Genomic DNA, 27,727 nt, shown 5'->3' on the forward strand with positions numbered 1-27,727 from the left:
ATCTCTGGGGGTGTGCTGCCTAGCCATCTGAAGAATTAGACAAGTGACCACAGACTTCTTTCCTTATGACTATGATAAAACATTTAAAGGGCTGTCCAGAACAAAGGTTCTCTATTATTGTTGCACTCAACAGGAAATGGGTTACCTAGGAGCGAAGAACTAGGGGCTGAGGTCCCTTCAGTGCCCCTCTAAAATATGTGAAGGGGCCTGGCTCCGCCAAAGTTCATGGCAATTGCCATTCTAATGGTGGACGTGAGCCACATTATGTGATTGATTATGTGAAGTGGGGCTCACTTGCCCCCTTCCTCATATTTTATTCAAGTTGGCACCCCTGATGGATTGCAACTAGCAAGTGCTCTGTGGAAGTAGCAATTGTACTGCACTGTGGTCCGATTCATCTGCAGGTAGAAGCTTGTTGGCTTTTGCAATTGTAATGCATTTACTATCCTGGCCTTCATTGCTGGATTAATAAGAGCTTGAACTCAGAGTTCTTTCTGAAGGCTTTGACACCTACATCAGATTGGTACCTTCCCAAGGCACAGGTTACAAGGAGTAGCAATTCCATAAGAGGAAAGATACCCATATTAAATACCAGATGACTCTTGGGGTACTGGAAGTAGATCACAGTCTCTTGGGAGTTCAATGTGCCTGATATAAAGCACACTTCGTCACATCTGCGTGACACATATCAAAATGATTATAGCGTTTGATTGTACTAATGTTTGATTGTATCACATTCCAAGTCTACTTACAAATGGTGTTGCACCCCTTGTTGCTTATTTGTTTTCAATAACTGAGCATATAAAAACAGAGAATACTGCTGATGTCTTTGAAGAAAGCAAAAACTCCTTAGAGAAAGAGAGTTGAACCTGACCAGACAACCTAGAAAGAATTAAGGAGAAAGAGACAGCAAGAGAAGGATGGAGATACGGACACTTCTGATTGCTCTGCTGGTGGCTCTTCTGATTCTGCACTACCTGAAACAGCTCTGGTCACGCAGGCATTATCCTCCAGGTCCTCTCCAGCTTCCTCTCATTGGAGCCATATGGAGATTTGGATTCAAGATTGATGAAAATACTCTCATTCAGGTACTTATTGCTTCGTAATAACTCAGTCTGATGCCAGCAATTGTTTTATCTATTTCCCCCAACAATTGTGATATTTCAGCTTCAACAATAGAATGGGTTAAAATGGGAAATGCCATAAGCCTCCGTTGTCAGAACCTGTAAGCAATACGAATAATAGTAATAATGTAAATAGTATTATTATTAATATTGAAAAGCACAAAACCATATAAAAGTTGAAAATATGCATTAAAAACTACAGATCAAAAATATTTATTGTATGCTCTTAAACTGAGGAAGGAGGAGAGAACACCCTCAAAGGAAGAATGCTTTATGAATATCTTCGAATATGCAGAGATGGCAAAAATTGATAAAAGATACAAATTTAGAATCTTTTAAAGAAGATTGGAAAATCTTTCCGGGCTATATAAAAAGTTATTTCCCATATGCAAAGACCACAGCGGGGTTTGAAGTGTAACAAAACAGCAGAATATATTAAGAAACATGTTAGAGAGGATCAAATTAGATAAGATGGAAGTTTAAAATGCAATAGTATGTAATTCGAGTTATAAACATTGATATTGGGTGAGTGGGAAATCACTTGTGTTGTTGAATTGGAATATAGTGCTACCTCAGGTTAAGTACTTAATTTGTTGCCGAGGTTCTTTTTTAAAAAAGAATTTTTATTAAATTTCCAGTTAACAAACCAATCATATCACATTAATTCCAAATTATACCAATACATAATAAACTCCAAATATTTAGCCAAATTTTAAATTTTTGTTGGGTGTACCCATGCTTCGAGTTCAGAAACGGTCCAATCATGTCATATTTCTGCTGCTTTGATGTTCACAAGTCCCATCTTTCCATCTCTTTGTTGTTATCCTTTACAAATCCCGTCTTCCAATCTTCTTGCTGTTATCATTTTTCTTCTTAATAACCTCTGAGTTATCTCCACAAGCAAGTTGAAGCAAACATTATTATAGTCCTGTGTGGATTTTCACGCAGATCCAAAAGTCCTATTCAAACGGCAGGCGCCATTTCAGCAGCTCCCATAAAATACAGTCTAAGCGTCTGCTCATTAACTTTCCCAGACCAGTTGCTCCATAAATCAGCCTTTCCAGGGGAGTTCTTGCCAAAGCAAACGTGGAATTCAGATATGATAACAGAACACTGGCTCCCTCCCCCTTTGACTGTAAATCTTGCAACAAAGTCAGTTTCATAATGGCGGTTCCCAATTAGAACTGTGTCATCCAAAAGCCTTTCGTTACCTTTCCAGATCTTCCGCAAAATAGAGCCTTTAGTTGATAATTTTATTTCCACACAGTTTATTTTCCCATCTCACTTGCTATCAGTCATGTGGCGGTGCTTCTTGGGGAGGGGTTGTTAGGTAAATCATATTGAAAAAGTGAAAAGTTCCCCCCCTTTCCGATCCGTTTCAACATACCCACATAGTTTTGATTCTTTGATGTAGTCTTCTGTTCAGTCCAACCCGTCACTCAGCTTCTCAGTGGTCGATTTAATTAGCAATCAGTACACCCTTTCCTTCGCTCAAAACATGTGCATTTACTCTTCTCCAATTATTTATCTTGAGCAATGCAACTAGGATCACAATCAGAAGTAGCGTCCAGGAGATCCAAAAACTCACTTGAGGGCTTTCCGTCCAGTGCCCCCATACCCTCCTTCTTTCGAACTCAGGGGTGATTTATTGGCAACAGTGGATGAGGCAGCATTTTCCCATCCCCTGGGAAAACTCGGGAGGCTAATTTACTCCCATCATTAGCCTCTTAACCTGTCCGTTCTTACCCTGAAACTGTTCTTAACCTGAAGCACCACTTTAGCTAATGGGGCCTCCTGCTGCTGCCGCGCCGCCACAGCACAATTTATGTTCTAATCCTGAAGCAAAGTTCTTAACCCAAGGTACTATTTCTATGTTAGCAGTGTCTGTAACCTGAAGCGTATGTAACCTGAAGCGTATGTAACCCGAAGTACCACTGTATAATTGTTGAGTAACAAATGTTACTTTCTATATGGAAAATTTGTATATTCCAATTGTTTTGTTAATTGGATTATTATTATTATTAACCACCCAATAATAAGCCCCCACAGAAAAAAATCAGATTTTAAAAGGGCATAGGATGTCAATGAAATCAGCCAAAGGCCTAGTTAAAAAGGAAGGTTTTGCCAGGTGAACTTCCCTGGTGAGAGCATTCCACAGACGGGGAGTCACTGCAGAGCAGGTCCATTCTTGTGTTGCCACCCTCTGGACCTCTTATGGAGGAGGAACACAGGAAGCGCCTCAGAAGATGATTTCAGGGTCTGGGTGAGATCATATCGAAAGAGGCGGTCCTTGAGGTATTTTGGTTCTAAGCTATTTAAGGCTTTGTAGGTCAAAACCAGCACTTTGAATTGGGTCCAGAAACTAATTGGTAGCTGGTGCAGCCGGACCAGGAGCGATGTAATATGCTCTTGTTCCATTGAGCAACCTGGCCACTGAATTCTGCACTAGCTGAAGTTTCCAAACTGTCTTCAGAGCCAGCCCTATGTATAACACATTGCAAGTAATCTTACCTTGAGGTTACCAAGGTTAAGAAATGTAACTTTCTATATGAAAAAAGAATAAAATATTATTACAGAAAAAAGACAGACCACAGCATTCATTCACAGCAGCCTCTCAACAGGCACTAACCTCCATGCCCTATTCAATCTTTTTCACTCAAACCAGAAGCACTTATAAAAAACAAACTATAAACTAAAATACCAAAATCTTCTTAAAGGATCTCTGTGGTAAACTAGGGTTGCCATTTTTTAGGAAATTGTTGAGCTTTTTCCATTGGGTTGCCATACATCTCAGTGTTCCCTGACATTTTGCCGATTCCTGTCAGGACATGTCAGGAATTTTCCTGATGTATGGCAATCCTACAGTAAGTGCTAATCTCCAGTTAATACTCCCACCAATAATACAAGGCCAGTGCTGTGAAATCAGCTCCAGAGAGTCATTTAGAAAGCTGTGAAACCAATGTCACTGGGAAATGAAGTCTTGCTACCACTTACAAGTTGACCCATAGAAAATACAACAACATTTTATGTTGCCTTGTGTCCCCCCCCCCGCCCCGGATTTCACATAGCTACCCATGCTGCCATTATCCTACTTTGTATGGTTTTGTGCTTTTCAGTATTAATCAGAATCTTGCCCCTTTATACTAGTTTTAATGTGTGTCGTTCATAGCTGCTGGTTGAAGGGCTCTTATCTCCAAAACACATTGTGTAACACAAGAAGCTGAATTAATAAAACAGCTTATTACAGTATGTTCTTGATCTTGTCTTCCTTTCGTTCTATTGCATGTTGCAAAATGGCCTAGAGCAGGTATGTCCAACTTTCAAGAGACTGAGATCTACTCCCACTATAAAAAAACTGGCGGTGATCTACTAAATTTGTTGAGCTTTTTTGGGGAGCCAAAGTTGTTGAGCTTTCAGGAGGGTTCGGGGGGGGGGCCCAAGATCTACCACAGACACACCACGATCTTCTAGTAGATCAGGATCTACCTGTTGGACATCCCTGGCCTAGAATGCTGTGTACTTCTCCCCTTCCAACAGACGGAAGGGGAACAAGTTCAATTGGCAATGAAGCAGGAGCACATCAGCCTTTCTCAGCAGCAGCTCACGTGTAACTAGAGAAGACAAGAGACAAACAGAACAGGCACCTTTCCATTGCCTCCTCTGCAAGCATTAACTCTTTGTCAGATCCTAGTTTAGTTTATTTGTTTGTTTCTTAAATAAAATTATGAGCTATTTCAGCGAAAACTCCTCAAAAAATACAAAATTACTCAACCATCGGATATGAACATATAAACTTTTAAAACATTGGAATTGGTAATATTCTCTAGCCCAGACATGCATCATCTTAATTCCTTGCCATAGATATGCATGGTGGTGATGCTCCTGCTGTGACCCACCGTGGGTCTGAAAGCTGACCCAGGGCTCTAGCCCAGCCTATGCCAACCTGGTAGCCTCCAGATGTTTTGGACTACAATGCCCATCTGCCCCAACCACCATGGCCAATAGTCAGGGATGGTGGGAGTTCTAGTTCAAAAGCATCTGGTGGGCTACAGGTTCCACATCCCTGCACACACAAAGATTGTGGCAAGATAATTTTCTGGCAATGACTTGTGCATCTTCTTGTCTGTCACAGGAGGGCTGGTTACTATGAAGTGTCTCTGCTGCTCTGATCCTAGGCAGAGGCAACATGGCTAGGAGGGAGTAAAACAAATGGGTTGGAATTATGGGAGGGAGGGAGGGAGGGAGGAAGGGAGGGAGGGAGGAAGGAAGGAAGGAAGGAAGGAAGGAAGGAAGGAAGGAAGGAAGGAAGGAAGGGGAGGAGGAGGAGGGGAAAAGATGATATCAAGAGAACTGCACATAGTGAGAAACTGCAGAAGTGAGGGAGGATGACGTTCTCGTATTAAGTTGAAATATCCAACTGCATTTTTTGAACACATCATTCCTCTCTTCTCTTTTGAACCAAATGGTAGCTGGGAAAGCAACATGGAAATATTTACACCATATGGTTTGGACATCTACCCATTGTAGTACTGTCTGGATTCCAAGCAGTGAAAGAAGCGCTCATTGACCACTCTGAAGAATTAGACGAGCGACCAGAGACTCCTTTCCTTAGGACTCTGATAAAAGGGAAGGGTAAGTAGTGAAGAATAAGAATTTCTACTGGTATTTTCTGAAGATAAAACATTTAAGGGCTGTCCAGAAAAACAGAACAAGGGTTCTCTATTACTGCTGCACACAACGGGAAATGCATTACCCTAGGAGCTAGGACCTAGGGGCTGAGGTCATTCAGAGTGGCTAGTCCTCATGCTATCAAATGACACGTTCATTTGGGTGCATGAAAACCTGGCTTCAGTACGTGTGAAGATGTGATTGATTATGACATCTCTAAGAAACACAATACACTGCTTCTCTCAACAAGCTCTTCCAACATGTTTTGGGCATGGACTCATGTGGTAAATATAACATGTGAACTTTGTAATCACATAGTTACTATCATCATTATAAATTATGAATTGCATTTTGCATGTATGCCTCAAGGCAACTTACAGAGATATAAAAGCAGTTTATTTTTATTTTTAAATAAATTTTTATTGGTTTTACAAAATTTTTAGAACAATACAAACATATAGAAAGACATACAAACACGTATAGTTTCATAACTTTTTTTTCATAAACCTTGTTTCTCGGACTCCCCCATACCTCCCCTTTCTGCATCCCAATGTCCAAAGTTTCCCAGCAACTTCCAAATAGTTCTGTCAAACATATGTCTTCTTAATCTTTCCTTCAGTCTAATCTTATATCGCTGTAACCCTTTCTTTCTCAAAACCTCGACATTCTAACATTCATCAAGTTTATAATAGTCCTTAAGATGGATTTTAAATTTCTTCCATTCTTCTTCTGCCGTCTCCTTCCCCTGGTCATCTCAGCCAGTGTCATATAGTCCATCACTTTCATCTGCCATTCTTCCAGAGTGGGTAGATCTTGTGTCTTCCAATACTTTGCGATGAGTATTCTTGCTGCTGTCGTAGCATACATAAAGAAAATTCTATCTTTCTTTGACACCAATTGGCCGACAATGCCCAAGAGAAAGGCCTCTGGTTTCTTAGGGAAAGTACATTTAAGTACCTTTTTCATTTCATTATATATCATTTCCCAGAAAGCCTTAATCTTCGGGCACGTCCACCAAAGGTGATAAAAGGTACCCTCGGTTTCTTTACACTTCCAACACTTATTGTCAGGCAAATGATAAATTTTTGCTAGCTTGACTGGGGTCATGTACCACCTGTAGATCATTTTCATAATGAGATATAAAAGCAGTTTAAACTATGAATAATCATATTTTAGAGGTCCCTTGCCTCAAGTAAGTCAGATTATCCTCCACCAGGGCCAGGGCCTTCTCAGTGATGGCTCTGACCTGGTGGAATGCTCTGTCCCATGAGACCAGGGCCCTGCAGGATTTAACTTCCTTCCGCAGGGCCTGTAAGACAGAGCTATTCTGACTGGCTTTCAATTTGAACTTAGCCTGATCTTTTATTCCACTTCCTCCCCTCCCCTCCCCTTTTTATGAAGATTACCCACTGTGGGATCCCACAGCTAATTCTCCCCTGGTCTCCTCTCTGGCCCAAATGGGACTAATTTAGCCAGATACCCCGCTGATCATCTAATGTTTATTGGCTGGATTTCCCCCCTAAATTGATTTTTGAATTCTCAATTTATTGTTATTTACGTTTTATATTGTATTTTATGCTGTTTTTTTGTTGCATCAATTAAGTGTTTTAAATTTGTTGATAGCCGCCCTGAACCCAGTTTTCTGGGAAACTGGGAAGGGTGGGGTATAAATAAAAATTTATTATTATTATTTATTATAAAAGGTTTTAAAACAGTACAAAAATCAACAACAACTAAATATAGGTTAAAACAATAAAAGGTATACACCTATTGAAATGACCTTTGTACATGACTGGGAAAGCTTGTTGCGGAAAAAATGTCTTCCTTTTTGGGGGGAAAGTACAGAGTCATATTCTGAATGCAGTTCCAAAGAACAGGGACATTCACTATGAAAGACACAATGTGAGTTACTGTGGGGCTGGCTTTCCCAATAATTCCCATCACTAACTCCACAGTTTATTACTGGTGCTAAGGGCTCCTCCAGAAAACGCTTTTTAATTGCACATTCATAATGATTTGTGCTCATAATCCTTTCAAGGTGGTTATATCCAACTCCATTGTCAATGCTATTTATGCCTGCAAAGATTTTGAGGTGATCATACAGTTTCATTTCCATTCTGTCACATCCTTTAACTTTCTGCTGAAAACTACAAATGCACAAACTTAATTTTGTCCCACTTTCGTTGCAATGTAGATAGTTTCCGCAGACAGAAATAATGCAGTAGTGTTCAGGCACTGTTGAAGAAGAATTAACAAAGCAGAATATATCCACCATTGATGCATTACATCTTGTCAAGAATATGGTGCAGAATTCACCCTCAGTAAAAATCCCAAACCTGTCTAGCTGGACCAGTAGAAGTAGTAACTGGTTGACACCACACATTATATCCTTAAAAACAGTGTCGAAAAATTGGCTGAATTGGGTTTGTTTGGTTTTCTTTACTTTTTTATTGAAACTTTTCAGCAACACTAACTAAACAAACAAACAAAAAAGTAAAAGAGAGAAAGAAATGCCAAGCCCTGTCTCAAAGGTAGATCTTATAGGCGAAGGGGATCGAGATATGGATATGCTCATACCCGTTCCAATCTGTGCCTCATCCCGAGGGACGAGGGTAGGGTGAGCAAGGATTACTCACCTCCGTCACTGGTGATGTGCAATGCCAGGTCTATAGGCAACAAAACCGCCACCCTGCGAGATTTCTTTACCTCGTAGGGGGTCAACCTGGCTTGTGTGATGGAGACCTGGGCGAACAAAGGGGAAACAATTACCTTACGAGAGATGGCGCCCCCGGGTTTCTCCTTCCTCCACCAGTCGCAGACTCTGGGCCGGGGGGGAGGGGTGGCATTATTAATCCGGGAAGATTGTCCTTTCAGGGCTCTACCATCGCCATTGATCCCCGGCACTGAATGTGTTGGCCTAGTGTGAGGCTCCAAGGAGATCTTGGCTGTCTGTCTGGTGTACCGGCCACCTAGCGCACCAGCAGCCACCCTGTCAGGCCTACTGGAGGTGGTGGCCGGCTTCACATTGCAGTTCCCTAACCTATTGGTATTGAGGGACTTCAACATCCATGCTGATACCACACCCTCCTCACAGGCTCTGGACCTGGTGTCTTCCATGGCAACACTAGGGCTCTCCCAGTTTGTTTCGGGCCCCACACATCAAGCAGGCCACACTCTGGATTTGATCTTGGGTGTCGGTATAGATGTGATCATGTCTCCTTCGATGAAGGTGCCATGGTCTGATCACTATGCTCTGAAAGCCAGGATTGACTAAGCCCACCCTGCTTAGGTGGCGAGCCGATTTGGGCTCCCCTGCAGAGGCTGATGGACCCTGATAGATTCCGCCAAGCCTTGCGGGACCTTGCTCCCCCTGGCGACTCATTAACTGAGCTTGTTGAGGGCTGGAATATCCAGCTCCTGCCAGCCATCGATGAGATCGCACCTAAGTGCCCTCTGCGACCCTGTAGAAACCGGGCTCCCTGGTTTACCGAGGAGCTCCGGAAAATGAAGCGGGACCTCAGACGGCTAGAGTGAGTATTGCGGGGGTGCCCGTGACGGAACCTCAAGAACATCTTATAGGGCTTTTATGAAAACCTATGAGATGCCGGTGAAGGCTGCTAAGAAGTCTTACTTCTCGGCCTCCATTGCTTCCGCTAGCTCTCACCTGGCGCAATTATTTAGTATAATTAGGTCTTTAACGTCCCTTGAGGGACAGCCAAATTTAAATAACAATTTGACACACAGCTGTGAGGCATTTGCGAGCTTTTTGCAAGGCATTTGCAAGGTCTTGTTGCTCCGCCATGGCCTCCCTGCCAATTTGGATACAATAAAGGAACTGGAGGCCCCTCAACTGTCCTCGGGTCCAGTATTGGACCACTTTGACTGGATATTCCCAGCCGATGTGGACAGACTCCTCCAAGCTGGAAAGCCCACCACCTGTACTCTCGACCCGTGCCTGTCTTGGCTGATTAGACCGTGTCCAGATGAGGTGCGGGCCCTCCTAGGGGAGATCATCAATTTGTCCCTTGGCACCGGGACATCCCCAGGGGAACTGAAGGAGGCAGTAGTGCGCCCGCTCTTAAAGAAAACATCATTAGATCCCTTATATCTAACCAATTACTGCCCAATTTCGAATCTTCCATTCCTGGGTAAGGTGATTGAGAGAGTGGTTGCTGAACAGTTTGGTGGGTTTCTGGATGAAACATCGGCTCTGGATCCATTCCAGTCCGGCTTCCGCACTGGTCATGGGACCGAGGCGGCTCTGGTTGCCCTAACAGATGATCTTCGTAGGTGGGTCGGGGCTGCTGATTCTTCTAGATCTGTCAGCAGCTTTCGACATGGTCGATCACGAACTTCTGGACCACCGCCTAGCCGACGTGGGGATCCAGGGCACAGTCCTTCAATGGCTGCGCTCGTTTCTCTCTGGTCGGGGACAGAGGGTGGCGCTTGGGGGGGGGGATTGTCATCGCGCCACTCCTTGGTGTGTGGAGTACCTCAGGGTGCGGTACATTCCTCGATGCTTTTCAACATCTTTATGCACCCCCTCGCCCAGCTTGTCCAGAGTTTTGGGCTGGGTTGCCATCAGTATGCCGATGACACCCAACTCTATCTGTTGATGGATGGCCATCCTGACTCAGCCCCAGACACACTGATCAGATGTTTAGAAGCTGTGGCTGGATGGTTACGTGGAAGCCAGTTGAAGCTAAATCCTTCGAAGACAGAGATCATGTAGCTGGGACGGAACGATATGGGATTGGGGGGCAACTCCCATCTCTTGCGGGGGTGCAATTAGTGCCAGCACCGTAGGTTAAGAGTTTGGGTGTAATCTTCGACACCTCCCTTTCCATGGAGGTGCAGATTGCAGCTATAAAAAGGCGGCATTTTTCCATCTCCGCCAAGCTAAGCAGTTGGCTCCTTACCTCTTTCACCCTGACCTAGCCACTGTGATCCACATGTCGGTCATCTCCAGACTGGATTATTGTAACTCGCTCTACGTGGGGCTGCCCTTGAGACTGACCCAGAAACTCCAGCAGGTGCAGAATGCTGCGAGACTCCTTACGGGGTCCTCGCTGCGAAATCACATTCACCCGGTACTATACCAACTGCACTGGCTCCCAGTGGAGTACAGGATTAGGTTTAAGGTGCTGGTTTTAACCTTTAAAGCCCTATGCGGCCTAGGACCCTCGTACCTACGGGACCGCCTCTCCTGGTATGTCCCACAGAGAAACTTACGGTCTTCAAATAAAAACATCTTGAAGTTCCCAGGCCACAGAGAGGTTAGGCTGGCCTCAACTAGAGCCAGGGCTTTTTCAGCTGTGGCTCCGATCTGGTGGAACGCTCTGTCACAAGAGACCAGGGCCCTGCGGGACTTTCCACAGGGCCTGCAAGACAGAGCTGTTCCACCAGGCCTTTGGCCAGGGCACAGCCTGACTCCCTCCTTCGGCAATCTTCGTGGAGCTCTGGCCCAATGGTTGCCAGTGGTTTGCTTTGAATTAATTTTATAATGAATGATTTTAGAGTGTTGTGTTGTACTGTTGTACTGTTTTATTGTTGTTAGCCGCCCTCAGCCTGGCTTCGGCTGGGGAGGGCGGGATATAAATAATATTTTTATTATTATTATTATTATTATTATTATTATTATTATTATTATTATTATATCTTGTCTCACACAGAAGGGAGTGGACCCTCCCAGCTCTCACCTGTGTGCTTCCCTTTCTTTCCCCAGTCTCCCATCCTGGGAGATCTGTCCTTCTCTGCCTCTCACACAGGGTCTTTCACCAGCCAGATATCACCTTCAAGTGTGTACCCAATAGTCTTCCTCCATTCCAGTATGGTGACTTTATCTCCCCAAAAATTCCAACCATTCCTCCATGTTTTTTTTTAAAAAAACAAATCCTTCATTTCTATTTAAGCAGGAATCTCTGCACTGTAGTCATATATAATATTAAAAAGTAATCCATAGTTAATTACTTGTTGTATATTTATTATTTTACACCCAGTTTTATACCATACTGAGGTCCTATTAAGAACTCACTCTCCACCTTAACAGTCTGCCTTGAAAACCTGCGTCTGTCTCCTTAATAGAGGAGCATATTCGGTCCCACAATCAGAGAGGTAAATCTCACTTTGCAGTTGGCATTTACACCAAAGGGGCAAAGAAGTTAAAAGTAATATAAAATGAGATTTCTTAGCCATCGGAACAGCCTTAGGAGTTTAGAATATTTCTTAGTTGCAAATAATAAAAACATGCTTTTTGTTTTGTTTTCTGCCTGTTAATAATTGCCTCTTCTTGTGCCAGCGTATAGCTTGCTTTCCAAGTGAAAGTTCAATTGGTAGATTTATATCCTGGCTATCATTAATCACCACATAATCATCTCTGTCGGTGGAGTGTCGGCAGTAGACATTTAGTCAGCCATCTTTCTTCATGGAAGTCCCTTAACTGAATTGGGTTTGTGATTTGAATTTACTGTTAGTATTTAACATTATAAGAAAACTCAGATGATACCTGCAAGTTCACTCTTTGTTGCAGAAATCACCACTGTTTACATAGATAAACCCAACTCCCTTCTTAGCTTTGCTAGGAATAATTGGTGAATCAAAGCATCTATTTTGCTGATAAATCATAGAATCATAGAATAGAATCATAGAATCATAGAGTTGGAAGAGACCACAAGGGCCATCGAGTCCAACCCCCTGCCAAGCAGGAAACACCATCAGAGCACTCCTGACATATGGTTGTCAAACCTCTGCTTAAAGACCTCCAAAAAATGAGACTCCAACACACTCCTTGGCAGCAAATTCCACTGCCGAACAGCTCTTACTGTCAGGAAGTTCTTCCTAATGTTTAGGTGGAATCTTCTTTCTTGTAGTTTGAATCCATTGCTCGGTGTCCGCATCTCTGGAGCAGCAGAAAACAACCTTTCTCCCTCCTCTACGTGACATCCTTTTATATATTTGAGCATGGTTATCATATCACCCCTTAACCTCCTCTTCTCCAGGCTAAACATGCCCAGCTCCCTTAGCCGTTCCTCAATGCATCGTTTCCAGGCCTTTGACCATTTTGGTTGCCCTCCTCTGGACACGTTCCAGTTTGTCAGTGTCCTTCTTGAACTGTGGTGCCCAGAACTGGACACAGTACTCCAGGTGAGGTCTGACCAGAGCAGAATACAGTGGCACTATTACTTCCCTTGATATAGATGCTATACTCCTATTGATGCAGCCCAGAATTGCATTGGCTTTTTTAGCTGCCGCGTCACACTGTTGACTCATGTCAAGTTTGTGGTCAACCAAGACTCCTAGATCCTTTTCACATGTACTGCTCTCAAGCCAGGTGTCACCCATCTTGTACTTGTGCCTCTCATTTTTTTTGCCCAAGTGCAATACTTTACATTTCTCCCTGTTAAAATTCATCTTGTTTGTTTTGACCCAGTTCTCTAATCTGTCAAGGTCGTTTTGAAGTGTGATCCTGTCCTCTGGGGTGTTAGCTACCCCTCCCAGTTTGGTGTCATCTGCAAATTTGATCAGGATGCCCTTGAGTCCATCATCCAAGTTGTTGATAAAGATGTTGAATAAGACCGGGCCCAAGACAGAACCCTGTGGCACCCCACTAGTCACTCTTCTCCAGGATGAAGAGGAACCATTGATGAGCATCCTTTGGGTTCGGTCAGTCTGAGATCACATCTGCCGGTTCTTTTAATACTCTTGGATGCAGTTCATCTGGCCCTGGAGACTTGAATACACCTAAACTAGCCAAGTATTCTTGTACTATCTCCTTAGTTATTCTGGGCTGTGTTTCCTTTGCTGAATCATTTGCTCCAAATTCTTCAGGTTGGGCATTGTTTCCTTATCGGAGAAGACTGAGGCAAAGAAGGCATTGAGGAGTTCAGCCCTTTCTGTGTCCCCTGTCTGCATTTCACCATCTTCTCCTCTGAGTGACCCCACTGTTTCTTTGTTCTTCCTTTTGCTACGAACATACCTATAAAAGCCTTTTCTGTTGCTTTTAACCTCTCTAGCAAGCCTGAGTTCATTCTGTGCTTTAGCTTTTCTGACTTTGTGTCTACATGTGCTGGCTATTTGTTTGAATTCCTCTTTGGTGGTTTCCCCCCTTTTCCATTTTTTGTACACATCCTTTTTTAATCTTAACTCAGTTAAAAGTTCTTTAGATAGCCACCCTGGCTTCTTTAGGCACCTTCCATGTTTCCGTCTCATTGGTATTTCCTGACGTTGTGCTTTTACTATCTTGGTATTGCCTGACGTTGTGCTTTTACTATCTCCCTCTTAGCAAACTCCCAGCCATCATGAACTCCCTTTCATTTTAGTTTTACTGTCCGTGGGATCTCACCCAGCACTTCCCTAAGTTTTATGAAGTCGGCTTTCTTAAAGTCAAGAAATTGAGTCCTAGTATGCTTGGCTGCTCCTTTCTGCTGTATAGTAAACTTCAGAAGAGCATGATCACTCACGCCTACTGATCCTTCCACTTCTACCCCACTAACCAGGTTATCAACATTGGTTAGGACCAGATCTAAAATGGCTGTTCCTCTTGGTGCTTCTCCCACTTTCTGGACAATGAAGTTGTCTGCAAGGCCAATGAGGAATCTGTTTGACCTTATGCTCTTGGCTCAGTTTGACATCCAACAAATATCCGGGTAATTGAAGTCCCCCATTACTACTATCTCCCTTCTTTTTGCATGTTTGGCCATCTGTTCCAGGAAGGCATCATCTATGTCCTCCGTTTGGCTTGGGGATCTATAGTAAACTCCCACAATGAGGTCCCTGTTATTCTTCTCTCCCTTAATTTTGACCCAAATGCTCTCACTTTGGCTTTGAGGTTCTAAATCTTGGATCTCTTCACAGGTATACACATCCCTGACATATAACACCACTCCTCCTCCTTTCTTGTCTGGTCTGTTTCTCTGAAATAGATTGTATCCCCCCATTATTACATTCCATTCATGGGACTTATCCCACCAGGTTTCAGTGATGCCTATTATGTCATATTTAGTTTGCTGTACCAAGAGCTCAAGCTCATCTTGTTTCTTTCCCATGCTTTGCGCATTAGTGTACAGACATTGAAGTCCGTTAATCATTCCCCCGTGTCTCTTATTTAAGGATTTTTTCCTCCCACCACTAGGTCTGTGTGCTGTTTGCTCCATTTGGTCTATGACATCATGATGACCTTCAGGAGCACTGTCTCCCTCCCCCACATTAGTCAGTTTAAAGCCCTCCTGATGAGGTTTCTGAGATTTTTGGCAAAAACATTTCTCCCAACCGTTGTGAGGTGCAGCCCTTCGCTTGCCAGAAGTCCATCTTCAAGAAACTGCAGTCCGTGATCTCAGAATCCAAACCGTTCCTGTTTACACCATTTGCGAAGCTAGCTGTTCGCTTCCACTATTTTTCCCTCTCTCCCTGGGCCACATCGTTCAACTGGGAGGACAGATGAGATGACAATTTGTGCATTTAATTGCTTCAATTTCCTGCCCAGAGCCTCATAGTCTCTTTTGATCTTCTGGGGGCTATTGCTTGTAGTGTCATTGGTTCCCACATGAACCAAGAGGAAGGGGTATTTGTCAGTGGGTTTTATGATTCCTTGCAGTCGTTCAGTTACATCTTGAATCTTAGCCCCGGGGAGACAGCACACTTCCCGAGACATCTTGTCAGGCCCACAGATCACTGCTTCTGTTCCCCTCAGTAGGGAATCCCCTATCACCACTACACGCCTCCTCTTAGGTTTGGTTGGGGTTCTTCCGTGAGCTGTCCGTTCCAAGGTCACCTGCACATTCCCTGAGGACTGGCTTTGCTGCTCGTCTTCATATACCTGATCGACTGTAATGAGGGAGAGATCCTCAAATGGAGTCTGCTCTTCATCTTCCATGCTAGGGGAGAGGACCTCAAAGCGATTGTGTATTTCTAAACAATCAGAGTGAACCCTGGGCCTCCTACTTCTTTGAGTCACGTTTCTCCATATATCTGGCTCCTGTGTTGGTGAACTAGCCTCCTTCTCAGGGGAGTCCCCTGTCACCTCCTCGGTGGAGACGGTGTGCTCTGTTGCTTCCAAGAAGAGCTCCAGCTCTCTAATTCTTTGGAGCGTAGCTACACGTTCCTCCAGTTGCTGGACTTTGTCTTTTAAGAGGGCTATCAACATGCAATTGCTGCAGGTAAAGCTGCCTGCAACCTTTGGCAAGATGGCAAACACTGCGCAGGAACCGCAGGTGACTGCAGCTATTCCCTCCCCCTCCATCTTGAGAACGTGTCGTTGGGAGTGGCTACAGTGGTCCTCCATCATAAAAAGCGTGAAGACAGGACAAATAACTCCCCCCACAATAAAAACCTAGGTCTCCCCCAACAAATGTTTGAGACTAGCTCCCCTAAATCTAAAAGATGGATCTAACTGCGCGCGCTGCTAGGCCCCCTCTGACCTTTGCACAGGGAGAGCAGCTAATCAGCCACAAAGAAACACACACACCAATGCTTGCTTACAAAAAGCTAAATGTTGACACTGTACAGCAGGTCTTTCAGTAGACTCATGATATGCTCTGGTGTGGTCTGTTGCTCTGGCTGAGAAACTGACCCCCCAGGTCAGGGTGGCCCGAAGCAAGTTAAGTCCTTTATCCTTCTACAACACCTGCCATCCATTTGTCTCCCAATGAGAAGTGAATTTTGATCGTGACGGCCTTCCATGGAAAGATCTAAACTTGTCAACATCACACTGTATCAGATACCAGTTTTCTCTGAAAAAATCAAAATGGTAGAGCTGTCGAGAAATCTCACTTTTTGCTGATACTGTAAAGTTCGGATGCATGTGACGTCATTCTGAGCGTCTGCACATGTGTGAGCGGCAAAACCCTGAAGTAACCTGTTCCGTTACTTCCGGGTCGCCGTGGGAGGCAACCTGAAAAGATTTAACCTGAAGTGACTTTAACCCGAGGTATGATTGTTGTTATTTCTCACTGATTTTCCATAGGTATTGCATTATCAAATGGTCACACCTGGAGGCAACAGAGACGCTTTGTTGTAGTCACTCTGCGGAAGCTGTGGCGGGAAAAGAAAGGCATGGAGCAGCAAGTTGCAGAGGAGGCCCATCAGCTCGTGGAGGCTTTTGCACGTTCAAAGGGTATGTGATGCTAAGTGATGGTGCTGAGCTGGCATATGGAGATATATTTGTGTCCTACCTCTGTCCATTTTAGAAAGGAATCTGATATGCTTTTCTTGGTTCCTAATGGAGATCCCAGCAATTTCTCTTGACCACCATGAACTCTCACTCTCAGTATGAACTGGACCAGCTGAGCTAACATTAGTATATTTTTATTTTGCAGGACAACCACTTGACCCCTCCTTGCCCATCACTACTTCAGTCTCCAACATGATAAGTGCTGTGGCTTTTGGGCACCGGTTTGCTCTTGAAGATGAAAGGCTCCAAAAGCTGATAGAAGCCATAGATTTTCCCCTAAAATTTGCATGTAGCTTTGGTTATGCTGTGAGTAGTCATTCCCATTCCTGCCAAACAGGACTCCCAAGGGCCTTAATACCACAAATCAGTATTCTGATAGAGGGTTGGAGAAGTGAGATCAGGTTTAAATTGATCTGAGATAAGGGCCACTTACTATCTCACAGCCTGATCCATTGCTCATGATTATCATTGAGATAAAAAACATGCACATAAAACAGCAACAAAAGAAGACTTTGTCCACCACAGGAGACACTTTAGAGGGAAGATGGGACAAAAATGGAACAATGACCTTGAGAACAGGTCATCTAGGGCCCACCAAGGGGAAGAGAGGTGAACAAAATAATCTTCTCAAGAAGGCAATTACATCGTTTTGTTGCCATCATGGAAAACTAAATGTGTCTACTCTATACCCACCTAGCAGTGGCAATCATGGTGAGGCCCCTGCAGCCACCACTTGGCTGGAATTTTTTTTAATGAAAGAGAGACCAGCAACTCAAGCACTATCGCTATTGCTGAGGAATGCAGCCCCCTTCTGGATGATCAACTAAACCCTTTCCTCAAATTTAAGTTCAGTTCTCCACATTTCTACCTCCATTCCTAATCTGTAAAAAAAAAAAAAGGACTCATGAAACTTACTTGAATTTCCCCCCATCCCTATTCTCCACCCACCCCCACCTACCACAAAAGGGCACTAACTTGTTCCAGGAGAGGTCCTGTGATTGTGCCCAGTTCTGGAATTATGCCGGGGAGCTGGAAAAATATTTTGAGCCATACTTTTCTTTCACATTTTCAGCTAGGGATAATTCACAGAATCCAATCATTGTGGGATTCCAGAGAAGCTATAGACACCTTCCTTCTTCTTAGTGAGACTCAAACTAATATGCTAGCCCTGAAGAATAATGCAGATCATGTTTTTTAAGTGCAATTCCAAAGCACAAATGGTTTGAACAAGCTTCCTCATGGTAATGGCAGCATTTCTGCTATTCTTCCTTTAGCTTTATGAAATGCTCCCATGGCTCATGAAACATCTCCCAGGGCCCCACAAGAAGGCTTTCTCCTGCGTGGAGATGGTGCGTTCATTTGCAAAGGAGGAGATAAAGAAGCATAAGGAGAATCAGTCTCTGCATGATCCACAAGATCTCATTGATTTCTATCTACTTCAGATGGAGAAAGTAAGTATCTGCTTGAAACCGAATGCTGCTCATCCAAGGAATCATTATATTCCATGTTATGAGTGAATACTAATCCTGAAAAAACAGAGAGAGGAGCTGAGGGAAGTCTTTCTTTTGAGGGAGGGGAAAATAGGGGGGGTTGAGAATGATATGTTTTTGATTACCGTATTTTTCGCCCCATAGGACGCACTTTTTCCCCCCAAAAAATGAAGGGGAAATGTGTGTGCGTCCTATGGGGCGAATGCAGGCTTTTGCTGAAGACTTGAGAGTGAGAGGGGTCGGTGCGCACCGACCCCTCTCGCTCTCCAGGCTTCAGGAAGCTCTGCACAACCCTCGGGAGACCGGCTCCGAGGGTTGCGCAGAGCTGCCTGCAGTCCCAGGATCAGCGCAGCTCTGCTTGGCCACCGGGAGTCCCGCCCCGCTCCCGGTGGCCGCGCAGAGCTGCCTGCAGTCCTGGGATCAGCGCAGCTCTGCGCAGCCACCGGGAGCCGGGGCGAAGCTCCGCCCCGCTCCGGATGGCAGCGCAGAGCTGCCTGCCGTCCCGGGATCAGCGCAGCTCTGTGCGGCCACCGGGAGCCGGGGGCGAAGCTCCGCCCCGCTCCCGGTGGCCGCGCAGAGCTCCCTGCAGTCCTGGGACCAGCGCAGGTGCGTCCTATGGGCCGGAGCGTCCTATGGGGCGCAAAATACGGTAATTGTTATGTTGAAATCTTTAATAAAAAAAAAATGTAAGTGAATACTAATCTCTTGCCAGGACACCAATACCTCTCTCTGCCCCCCCCATTCCATCATAGTAATTTTAATTGCTAAAGTGAGTTGACATCCTTCCATAGGCATCTACTAAAATAGCTAGGAAAGGATAGGTATTTTCATGTACAAATGTGAATGCAAATGAGTATCTGCTTCTGGATTCACACGTCCTTCCACAGTGGAGACATTGGTTTCCAGAAGGGAGATGATCCTGGTGTGGATTTGCCAAGCATGCCTTCCCCTTAGCAGGTTTCTCCCTTGTGTCCTGAGTTTGAGTATCTTCAAAGCCCACGACACCTTTGGTAAAGGCTGTTCTCCAACTGGAGTGCTCACAGGCAAGTGTTTCCCAATTGTTGGTGTTAATGCTACATTTTAAAAAAATTGCCTTAAGACAGTATTTAAACCTCTTTTGTTGACCACCAGCATTACACTTTCCATTTTTAGTTTGGAATAGAGTAGTTGCTTTGGAAAACGATCATCAGGCATCTGCACAACATGACCAGTCCAATGAAGTTGATGTTGAAGAATCATTGGTTCAACACTGGTGATCTTTGCTTTCAGCCTGCTCAGATTAAACAGCTTTCCATCTGTTTAATATATGATATCTACTCTGGTGGGGAGTTTCCCTTCAACAAAGTGTAGGATCATGGCAATGAAAATAATGAATAGTGTTGGGGCAATAACACAACCCTGTTTAACACCTGATCCCACTGTGAATGGTTCACTCTGAGAGCCATTGTTATCCTTGATGGTGGCTGTCATATTATCATGGAGGAGCCAAATGTTGTTCACAAATTTATCTGGGCAGCCAATCTTCAGAAGGACAGTCCACAGGGCATTATGATTTAGTTTCAAAAGCCTTAGTTAGGTCAATAAATGCCATATACAAGGGTTGGTTTTGCTCTCAGCATTTTTCTTGAAGCTGTCTAGTGGTGAAAATCGTGTCCACTGTCCCCCTAGAAGGCCAAAAACCATTTTGGGATTCAGGAAGAGTCACCTTGGATATTGTTAAGAGACGGTTTGCTAAGATCCTTGCAAGAATTTTGCCAGCCGCAGCTAATAGAGAAATGCCTCAATTCTGTCACCTTTTAAAAAGAGATTGATAATTTTGGCATCCCTAAAGTCTGCTGGGATTTCTTCTCTCTCCCAGATTGTTTCGATGAGCTTGTGAAGTTGTTGTGCAAGTTCAATTCCACCCACTTTGAAGACTTCAGCAGGTATTCTGTCAGGTCCACTGGCTCTGTTGTTTTTCATTTGGTTAATGGCTGTACACAACTCTCCCAGATTAGGAGATACTGCAAGCTCATCTCTAACTTGTTTTTGCAGAATTTGTGAGAGGACCTCAGCAGCTATGGGGGAGTTGCGGTTAAGGAGATGTTGGTAATGTTCTTTCCTGTGCAGTGCAGTAGCTTCTTTATCTTTTAGAAGTGTGATACTGTCTGCTGAGCATAGGGGGCATATGCCATGATTTATTGGCCCATACATGGTCTTTGTGGCTTTAAAGAAATTCTGTGCATCATGAGTGTCAGCTAAGCGCTGGATCTCTTGAGCCTTTTTTTAATCCACCGGGTGTTTTTTAGCTCTCTGGTTCTTCTTTGAACCTCAGCGTTGGCATAGGTTTTTTTTTCCTTAGTGGCACAGTTTCTGTCTCTTTGTCAGATCTGAAAGGCCTTCCTTTTCTTGTCAATCATGTGTTCAATCTCACTGTCTTTCTCATCAAACCAGTCCTCGTGTTTCTTGGTTTGCTGTCCGATACTTTGTTCACAGGCTGCAATAATGAATGTTTTTAGCTTGGTCCAGTGTTCCTCGATGTTATCAGGGAATTCTGAAAGCAGATGGTCCTTAAGAGTTGTTTGGAAGCAGATTCAGAAATTTGGGGAAGTGGCGGGATTTAAATTAAACAGGAATAAAACAAAACTACCAGTTAAAAACTTGAAGGAAGAAGAAAAAAAGGAATTGGAGCAAAACACTGAGATAGATGTCCATAAAAAGGTTAAATATTTAGAGATATGGCTAACATCAAGAAATATAAACTTATACAAAGACAATTATGAAAAAAATTGGCTTGAGATAAAAAGAAATTTAGAAATATGGAGCAGAATGAATCTCTCATTGTTAGGAAAAAGAGTGGCGGTTAAAATGAATGTGCTGCCAAAAATGCTATTCCCCTTCCAATCAGTTCCAGTAATTGTGAAAGATGAATGTTTTAAAAAATGGCAGAAAGAAATTTCTAAGTTTATGGGGGTAGGGCAAAAGGCCAAGGATAAAATATAAGATACTTACAGACATAAAAGATAGAGGCGGTTTTGCCCTCCCAGACCTTAAATTGTATTATGAAGCTGCATGCCTGGTATGGATTAGGGACTGGATGAAGTTGGAAAAGCAAGAAGCATTAGAATTGGAAGGACATGACAATATATTTGGCTAGCACACATACTTATTGTATGGGAAAGGAAGGTTCATAAAAGTTTCTATAACTATATAATTAGGAAATCATTAATGAGAGTATGGGAGAGATATAAAGATTTGTTAGAACAGAAGACCCCTTGGTGGCTTTCACAACATGAAGTTTTACTGCTCAAACCACTTGGAAAGAAAGGAAAGTGCTTTATGTATGTTGATTTGCTAAAGCATCAAGAAGGAAAATGGAAACTAAGAGATTATGAGGAAATAAAAGAGCACTTTCAGAGTTGGTTACACTATTGGCAACTACATGAAATATACAAAGAAGACAATAAGAAAGGATTTAGCTATACGACATCTAGATTCCAAAAGGAAGTTGTAGAAGGGAAGGTGAAGCTGCTGAAAGGTGCATATAGTATTCTGCTAGAATGGGAAACAAAAAATGAAGAGGTGAAATCAGTCATGATTAAATGGACACAAGATATAGAACACAAAATAATGCTTGAAGTTTGGGAAAGATTGTGGAAAACTGATTCAGAATATACAGATTGCTCTTTGCTGAAAGAAAATTACATGAGAATGATGTATAGATGATATATAACACGAGTGCAAATAGGAAGAATGTGTAAAACTGGTTCAAATATGTCTTGGAAATGTAAGGAAAAAGAAGGGACTTTTTACCATATGTGGTGGGATTGTAGCAAGATTTAAAAAAAAATCTGGGAAATGCTATACAATGAGTTGAAGAAAATGTTCCAATTAACATTTATAAAAAAGCCTGAAGCATTTTTGTTAGGGATTGTAGGAAAAGACCTGCCAAGGAAATTGAAAAACATCTTCATGTATGGGACAACAGCGGCAAGAGTCTTAATAGCACAAGGATGGAAGAATGAAGAAATCCTGACCAAAGAACTGTGGCAAGAGAAACTGATGGATTATGCGGAAGTGGTGAAATTGACATACAAACTACGTGATAAGTACAGCTGTGATTTTAAAGAAAAATGGGAACCCTTTACAAAGTACATAAAGAAACAAGAAAACGAACTGGACTCCTTGGCAGGTTTTGAAGAAACATTCACAACCCTTTTATTGGTAATATATAGATAGCTAAATTAAGGATATCTACAATTTTATAACATGCAGAGATATTATGTGCTGAAAAACCAGAGAGAGGAGCTGAGGGAAGTCAGGGTGGGTGGGAGGGTGGGTTTTTTCTTTTTGGGGAAGGGGGAGGGAAAATGGGGGCGAGGAATGAGGATGATGTATTTTTGATAAAATGTTATGTTGAAATTCCTAATAAAAAATATTTTTAAAAAAGAGAGTTGTTTGGAAGCAATCTCGGTTAATGGGATCTTGAAGGGCTTGAGTGTTCATTTTGCACCTTGGTTTCCTTCCTTGAAGCCTGTGTTGAGGTATAATCTTGATAGCCATTGTGGAACGTATTAGTCAGTGATCTGTCCAGCATTTGTCAGCACTCGTCATAGCTCTGGTAAGGAGCACATAATGGAAATCTTTAGCACAGACAATAACATAGTCTAAGAGGTGCCAGTGGTTTGACTGAGGATGCCTCCATGAAGTTTTAAATTTATTTATTTTGTTGAAAGAGTGTGTTGGTAATAGTAGCCTGTTGGTTTTTGGTGAGTTTACCAGGAGTCTGGTAGGGACTTCTGACAGGAGCTTTACAAGATTGGTTTTGATAGCGAAGCCTACCTCATGTATTTGACATTCTTGTTCCGATAGACCTTTACAGAAGAATGTGTAGCCTCCTTTTTCTTCCTTCAGTTGTCCCTTGCCTGCTCTTTGAGTCTCTTGAAGCACTGCAATATTGATGTTAAAACGTCACATCTCTCTTGCAATGATGGCAGTTCTGCGTTCAGGATGCTCATAATCTGTGTTATATCCATCCATAAATTCCATGTTCCAAAGTTCAATTGTCTTTTACCACTGCTGGGTGGTGACCCCTCTGGGCATGGTAATCCAGTCAGGGGAAAAGAGAGGCAGACTATGTTTAGGGCACCTTTTCTAGCCCCTCCCCCATTTTGGAGTGAGCAGAGTAGATCCTAAAAAGGGCTGCTCAGTCATGAATACAGCTGCCGAGCTGCTCAACTGCCTTGTTCCTTGAGTCAGAATGACTGAATCTGTATCCACCGCCCATGTGCTGCTTCATGACTAAGGGCTTCCACATTTCATAATCCTGCCCCTGTTACCATATGCTGATCAACATGGAACTTTTGGTGTTTGCGTTTGGGATTTGTTTTTTGGAAGACGCCTGTACATGAATTTGTTTTATGTCTGTAGATCAGTGCACACTGACCAATGAACAGTCTTTGCAGTAAGGCTCTGTACTGATGGCATGAGTTGTCATGGCGACCGGTAAATTCCGTTGTAACATACCACTTGTTATCATCCGCCTGTTCTGCCGTTGATGACTTCTTGGGTCATTCTTTGTCTAACTCCTCCCCTTTGACCTTACCGCCTTGGGTGACCCTGCTGGGAGTATGAGATTCCCAATGGCTTCACTCACAAGGGTCATAGGAATGTGCAATCCCACTCACTATGAAAAGGTGATGATCCAGCGAGTGAGGGCAGCAACAGCGGGGGGTGGGAGTGGCAGCAGCTTCCCATTTCACCTTAGGCACTATAAGAGGATACCCCACCTCTCATGAAGCATGTGTGGGTGGTATGGTAATAAGTGGGGGAAGGAAGATAAAGTGCTGAAGGACAGAATGTAATGCATGTAAATGACATGTCACTTTCCCCATTTTCAACACCAGAGCAGGAATGACCCAGAGTCCACCTATGATGAAGAAAACTTGGCCCAGTGCATTTTTGACCTCTTTGTAGGAGGGTCGGACACAACTAGGAGTTCTCTGCAATGGGCACTTCTCCTCCTGGCAAGTCATCCAGATATCCAAGGTGAGAGAGGAGAGCCAGGGCTTCTCTTGACCACTAGGGTGGAGCATAGTTCTTTAAAGGTTTCATATCGGAAAGCGTTAAAAGTGAGTTTATCATGTAAATTATGGAAGGTAAATGATATTGAAATAAGCTAAATGTTTTTGACTTTCATGTCTGGAAAGATATTTTTCCCACCAACATTTTCCTTCATTGTTTCTAGAACCTATAATTAACAGAAGGAAAAAAGTAAAATGCCCAGAAAGCTGGGACAGGGGGGAAACCATGGGCCTTGCCCAAAAGTCACTGAATGAGCAGAATAGTCAAGTAACAGAATAAAATGTCTCTAGGAAGTTTATAGTTGGAGATGAGTTTCATGGCAATGCTCTGTCATTTGTCATAAGGAAGCCTACAATAGTAGGGTTGGAAGGGACCCCAAGGGTCTTCTAATACAACCCCCTGCAATGCAGGAATCAACACATTCCCCCCTCCAGTTTGATACCATACCACAACCTGTACCTGTTTTCTTTTGCAAATCTGCTAGCAGTTTCTTTATGCAGCAAATGTACAAGAATGCCCCTGCTGTGAGATAAGTGACTGAGCCTCATTCCTGCCTCTCCATGCTCCATTACATGAGGGATGCGGGTGGCACTGTGGTCTAAAGCACTGAGCCTCTAGGGATTGCTGATTAGAAGGTTGGTAGTTCGAATCCATAAGACAGGTGAGCTCCTGTTGCTCTGTCCCAGCTTCTGCCAATGTAGCAGTTCGAAAGCATGCCAGTGTAAGTAAACAGGAAATATTGAGGGCTGGGGGTGGAGGATGAATATATGACAGCCTTTGATCCCAGCCCTTCAGCAAATCCAGACAGTTCTGGCAACCAGAAACTACTGAGATGAGCTTCTCTTTCAACCTTTTCTTACCTGGGATCTAGAGTGAGGAAGAACCATATAGACTGACTTAAACTCTTTGGAGGACGAGGTGGGCTTTGAATGCAAGAACCTGGGACTCATTCACAGAGATTTGTTGAATATGTTCAAGGGAAATAAATGTCCAACTGAAATAAAATGCAGTATTAACAATAAACCTGTTTCCGTCATTCTCTTCAGATAAAATGCACAAGGAAATAGAAGATGTCATAGGTTCTGCTCACTCAATCTGCTATCAAGATAAGAAGAAACTGCCCTACACCAATGCTGTGATTCATGAGATGCAGCGCTTTAAATTTGCCAGTTTTTTGGGTTTCCCTAGGCAATGTACAAAGGATTTGAAGCTGTGTGGTTTTCTCATTCCCAAGGTACAGTATAACAGTGTGATACAGCTGCACTCCTGTAGCCCAAGAACAAAGAGCAGCAAAAGGTTGCAGCCAGCCATATAGGAACTTCCTGACTAGTCAAAAATCTGAAGGGCAAGAGCAGGAGCTCCATCTGCAGACATGTTTCACCATCAGCAAGTGCCATTCCATGGGGCAATTGTGGCAGGGGAGGAGCATGTAGTGACCAGAAGTCTCCGCCTGCTTGTGAGCTTTCATTTTAAAATCCAACTCTATGATTCTATGATTCTAGGTGGGGGAAAGTCCTCTTGTGTTCCTGCCTGTACAGAAAGTTTTTACAGTGATGAATACAAAGCCACCAATAATAATAATAATAATAATAATAATAATAATAATAATAATAATAATTCAGATCAGTCTCTGCAATGATTAGTCTTGGGATAGTGTGGGACAATAAAACAAAAGTATTGATGTGAATGCATTCCAAGTCACTTGTTTCTTATTTGCAGGGGACTATTATTGTTCCCGATCTACGCTCTGTTCTTCTTGATCCAACACGATGGGAGACACCTGCAGAGTTCAACCCAAATCATTTTTTGGACAAGGATGGACAATTCGTGAACAGAGAAGAATATCTGCCATTTGGTGCAGGTAAATGCAGAAGACCAAGCTATGTTGTGATCTGTAGATGTGCTTACTGGTCTGCTTCCAGGAAATGACATCAGCAGCAGCAGCACAGGAGGGAGTGGGCCGGAGCAGAAGGAGTACCTTTCTGGCTGGAGTGGCACTGCTTGTCAACAGAATGGGGCAAGGCACTGGCAAGTTAAGGGGATCTCTAGGTTGGTGGCTTGGGACCAGAGCCATAGCTAAGTGATCTTGCGCCCCTGACAGAACTGTCCAGATTGCTCTCCCTCGTTGTTGTTGTTTAGTCGTTTAGTCGTGTCCGACTCTTTGTGACCCTATGGACCAGAGCACGCCTGGCACTTCTGTCTTCCACTGCCTCCCACAGTTTGGTCAAACTCATGCTGGTAGCTTCGAGAACACTATACAGCCATCTCGTCCTCTGTCATCCCCTTCTCCTTGTGCCCTCCATCTTTCCCAACATCAGGGTCTTTTCCAGGGACTCTTCTCTTCTCATGAGGTGGCCAAAGTATTGGAGCCTCAGCTTCAGGCTCTGTCCTTCCAGTGAGCGCTCAGGGCTGATTTCCTTCAGAATGGAGAGGTTTGATCTTCTTGCAGTCTCCTCCAGCACCATATTTCAAAAGCATCAATTCTTCGGTGATCAGCCTTTTTATGGTCCAGCTTTCACTTTCATACATCACTACAGGGAAAACCATAGCTTTTACTATACAGACCTTTGTTGGCAAGGTGCTTTGTTTTTAAGATGCTGTCTAGGTTTGTCATTGCTTTTCTCCCAAGAAGCAAAGCGTCTTTTAATTTCGTAGCTGCTGTCACCATCTGCAGTGATCAGTGTAACATTTATATAGATATTAAAAAGCATGGGGGAGGGGATGGAACCCTGAGGCACCCCACAAGTGAGAGCCAAGGGGTCTGAACACTCATTCCCCCCCCCACTTTCTGGACACGGCCCAGGAGGAAGGAGCGGAACCACTGTATGACAGTGCACCCAGCTCCCAGCCTCTCTAGACGGTCCAGAAGGATGTTATGGTCTATGGTGTCAAAGGCCGCTGATAAACATTCTGAATAACACTTTGGCAAAACAGACATAGTTAGGAATGGGAAAACATCAAGGCTGCTGTCAATTGTCTAGCCTGGTCAGTGCTAACCTTTCTTTCTTCTTGCTATACTTATGTTTTGTTCTGTAATTTGAAGTTCCCTATCTCATATCAAGGAAGATACATTCAGGAAGAGGATGGATTGAAGATGAAGGGTCCTGTGGGAGGGGCAGGGCAGAGAGTATCTGCCAGTGAGAACTGGAAGGGCTCACTTTTCTGTGTGCAGAATAAGGATGAAGATTTAATTTTGATAGAGGACCTTGTAATTT

The 27,727-nt window shown here is 43.5% G+C and overlaps 1 protein-coding gene across 1 annotated transcript; it reads left to right on the forward strand.

Moving 5' to 3' along the window:
• Positions 1–767: 767 nt before the first annotated feature.
• LOC308586112 (cytochrome P450 2J5-like) lies at positions 768–26,441 on the forward strand (the record flags this gene model as incomplete). The annotated part of the gene is made up of 8 exons (XM_081192390.1): positions 768–1,088; positions 5,594–5,756; positions 16,753–16,902; positions 17,105–17,265; positions 18,234–18,410; positions 24,335–24,476; positions 25,559–25,746; positions 26,232–26,441. The coding sequence occupies exons 1-8, from the start codon at positions 921–923 to the stop codon at positions 26,439–26,441; spliced, it is 1,359 nt and encodes a 452-aa protein (XP_081048516.1). The 5' UTR covers positions 768–920.
• Positions 26,442–27,727: the final 1,286 nt, after the last annotated feature.

The sequence above is a fragment of the Podarcis bocagei genome, assembly GCF_964188305.1.
Source record: "Podarcis bocagei genome assembly, chromosome: 4".
Classification (NCBI taxonomy): domain Eukaryota; kingdom Metazoa; phylum Chordata; class Lepidosauria; order Squamata; family Lacertidae; genus Podarcis; species Podarcis bocagei.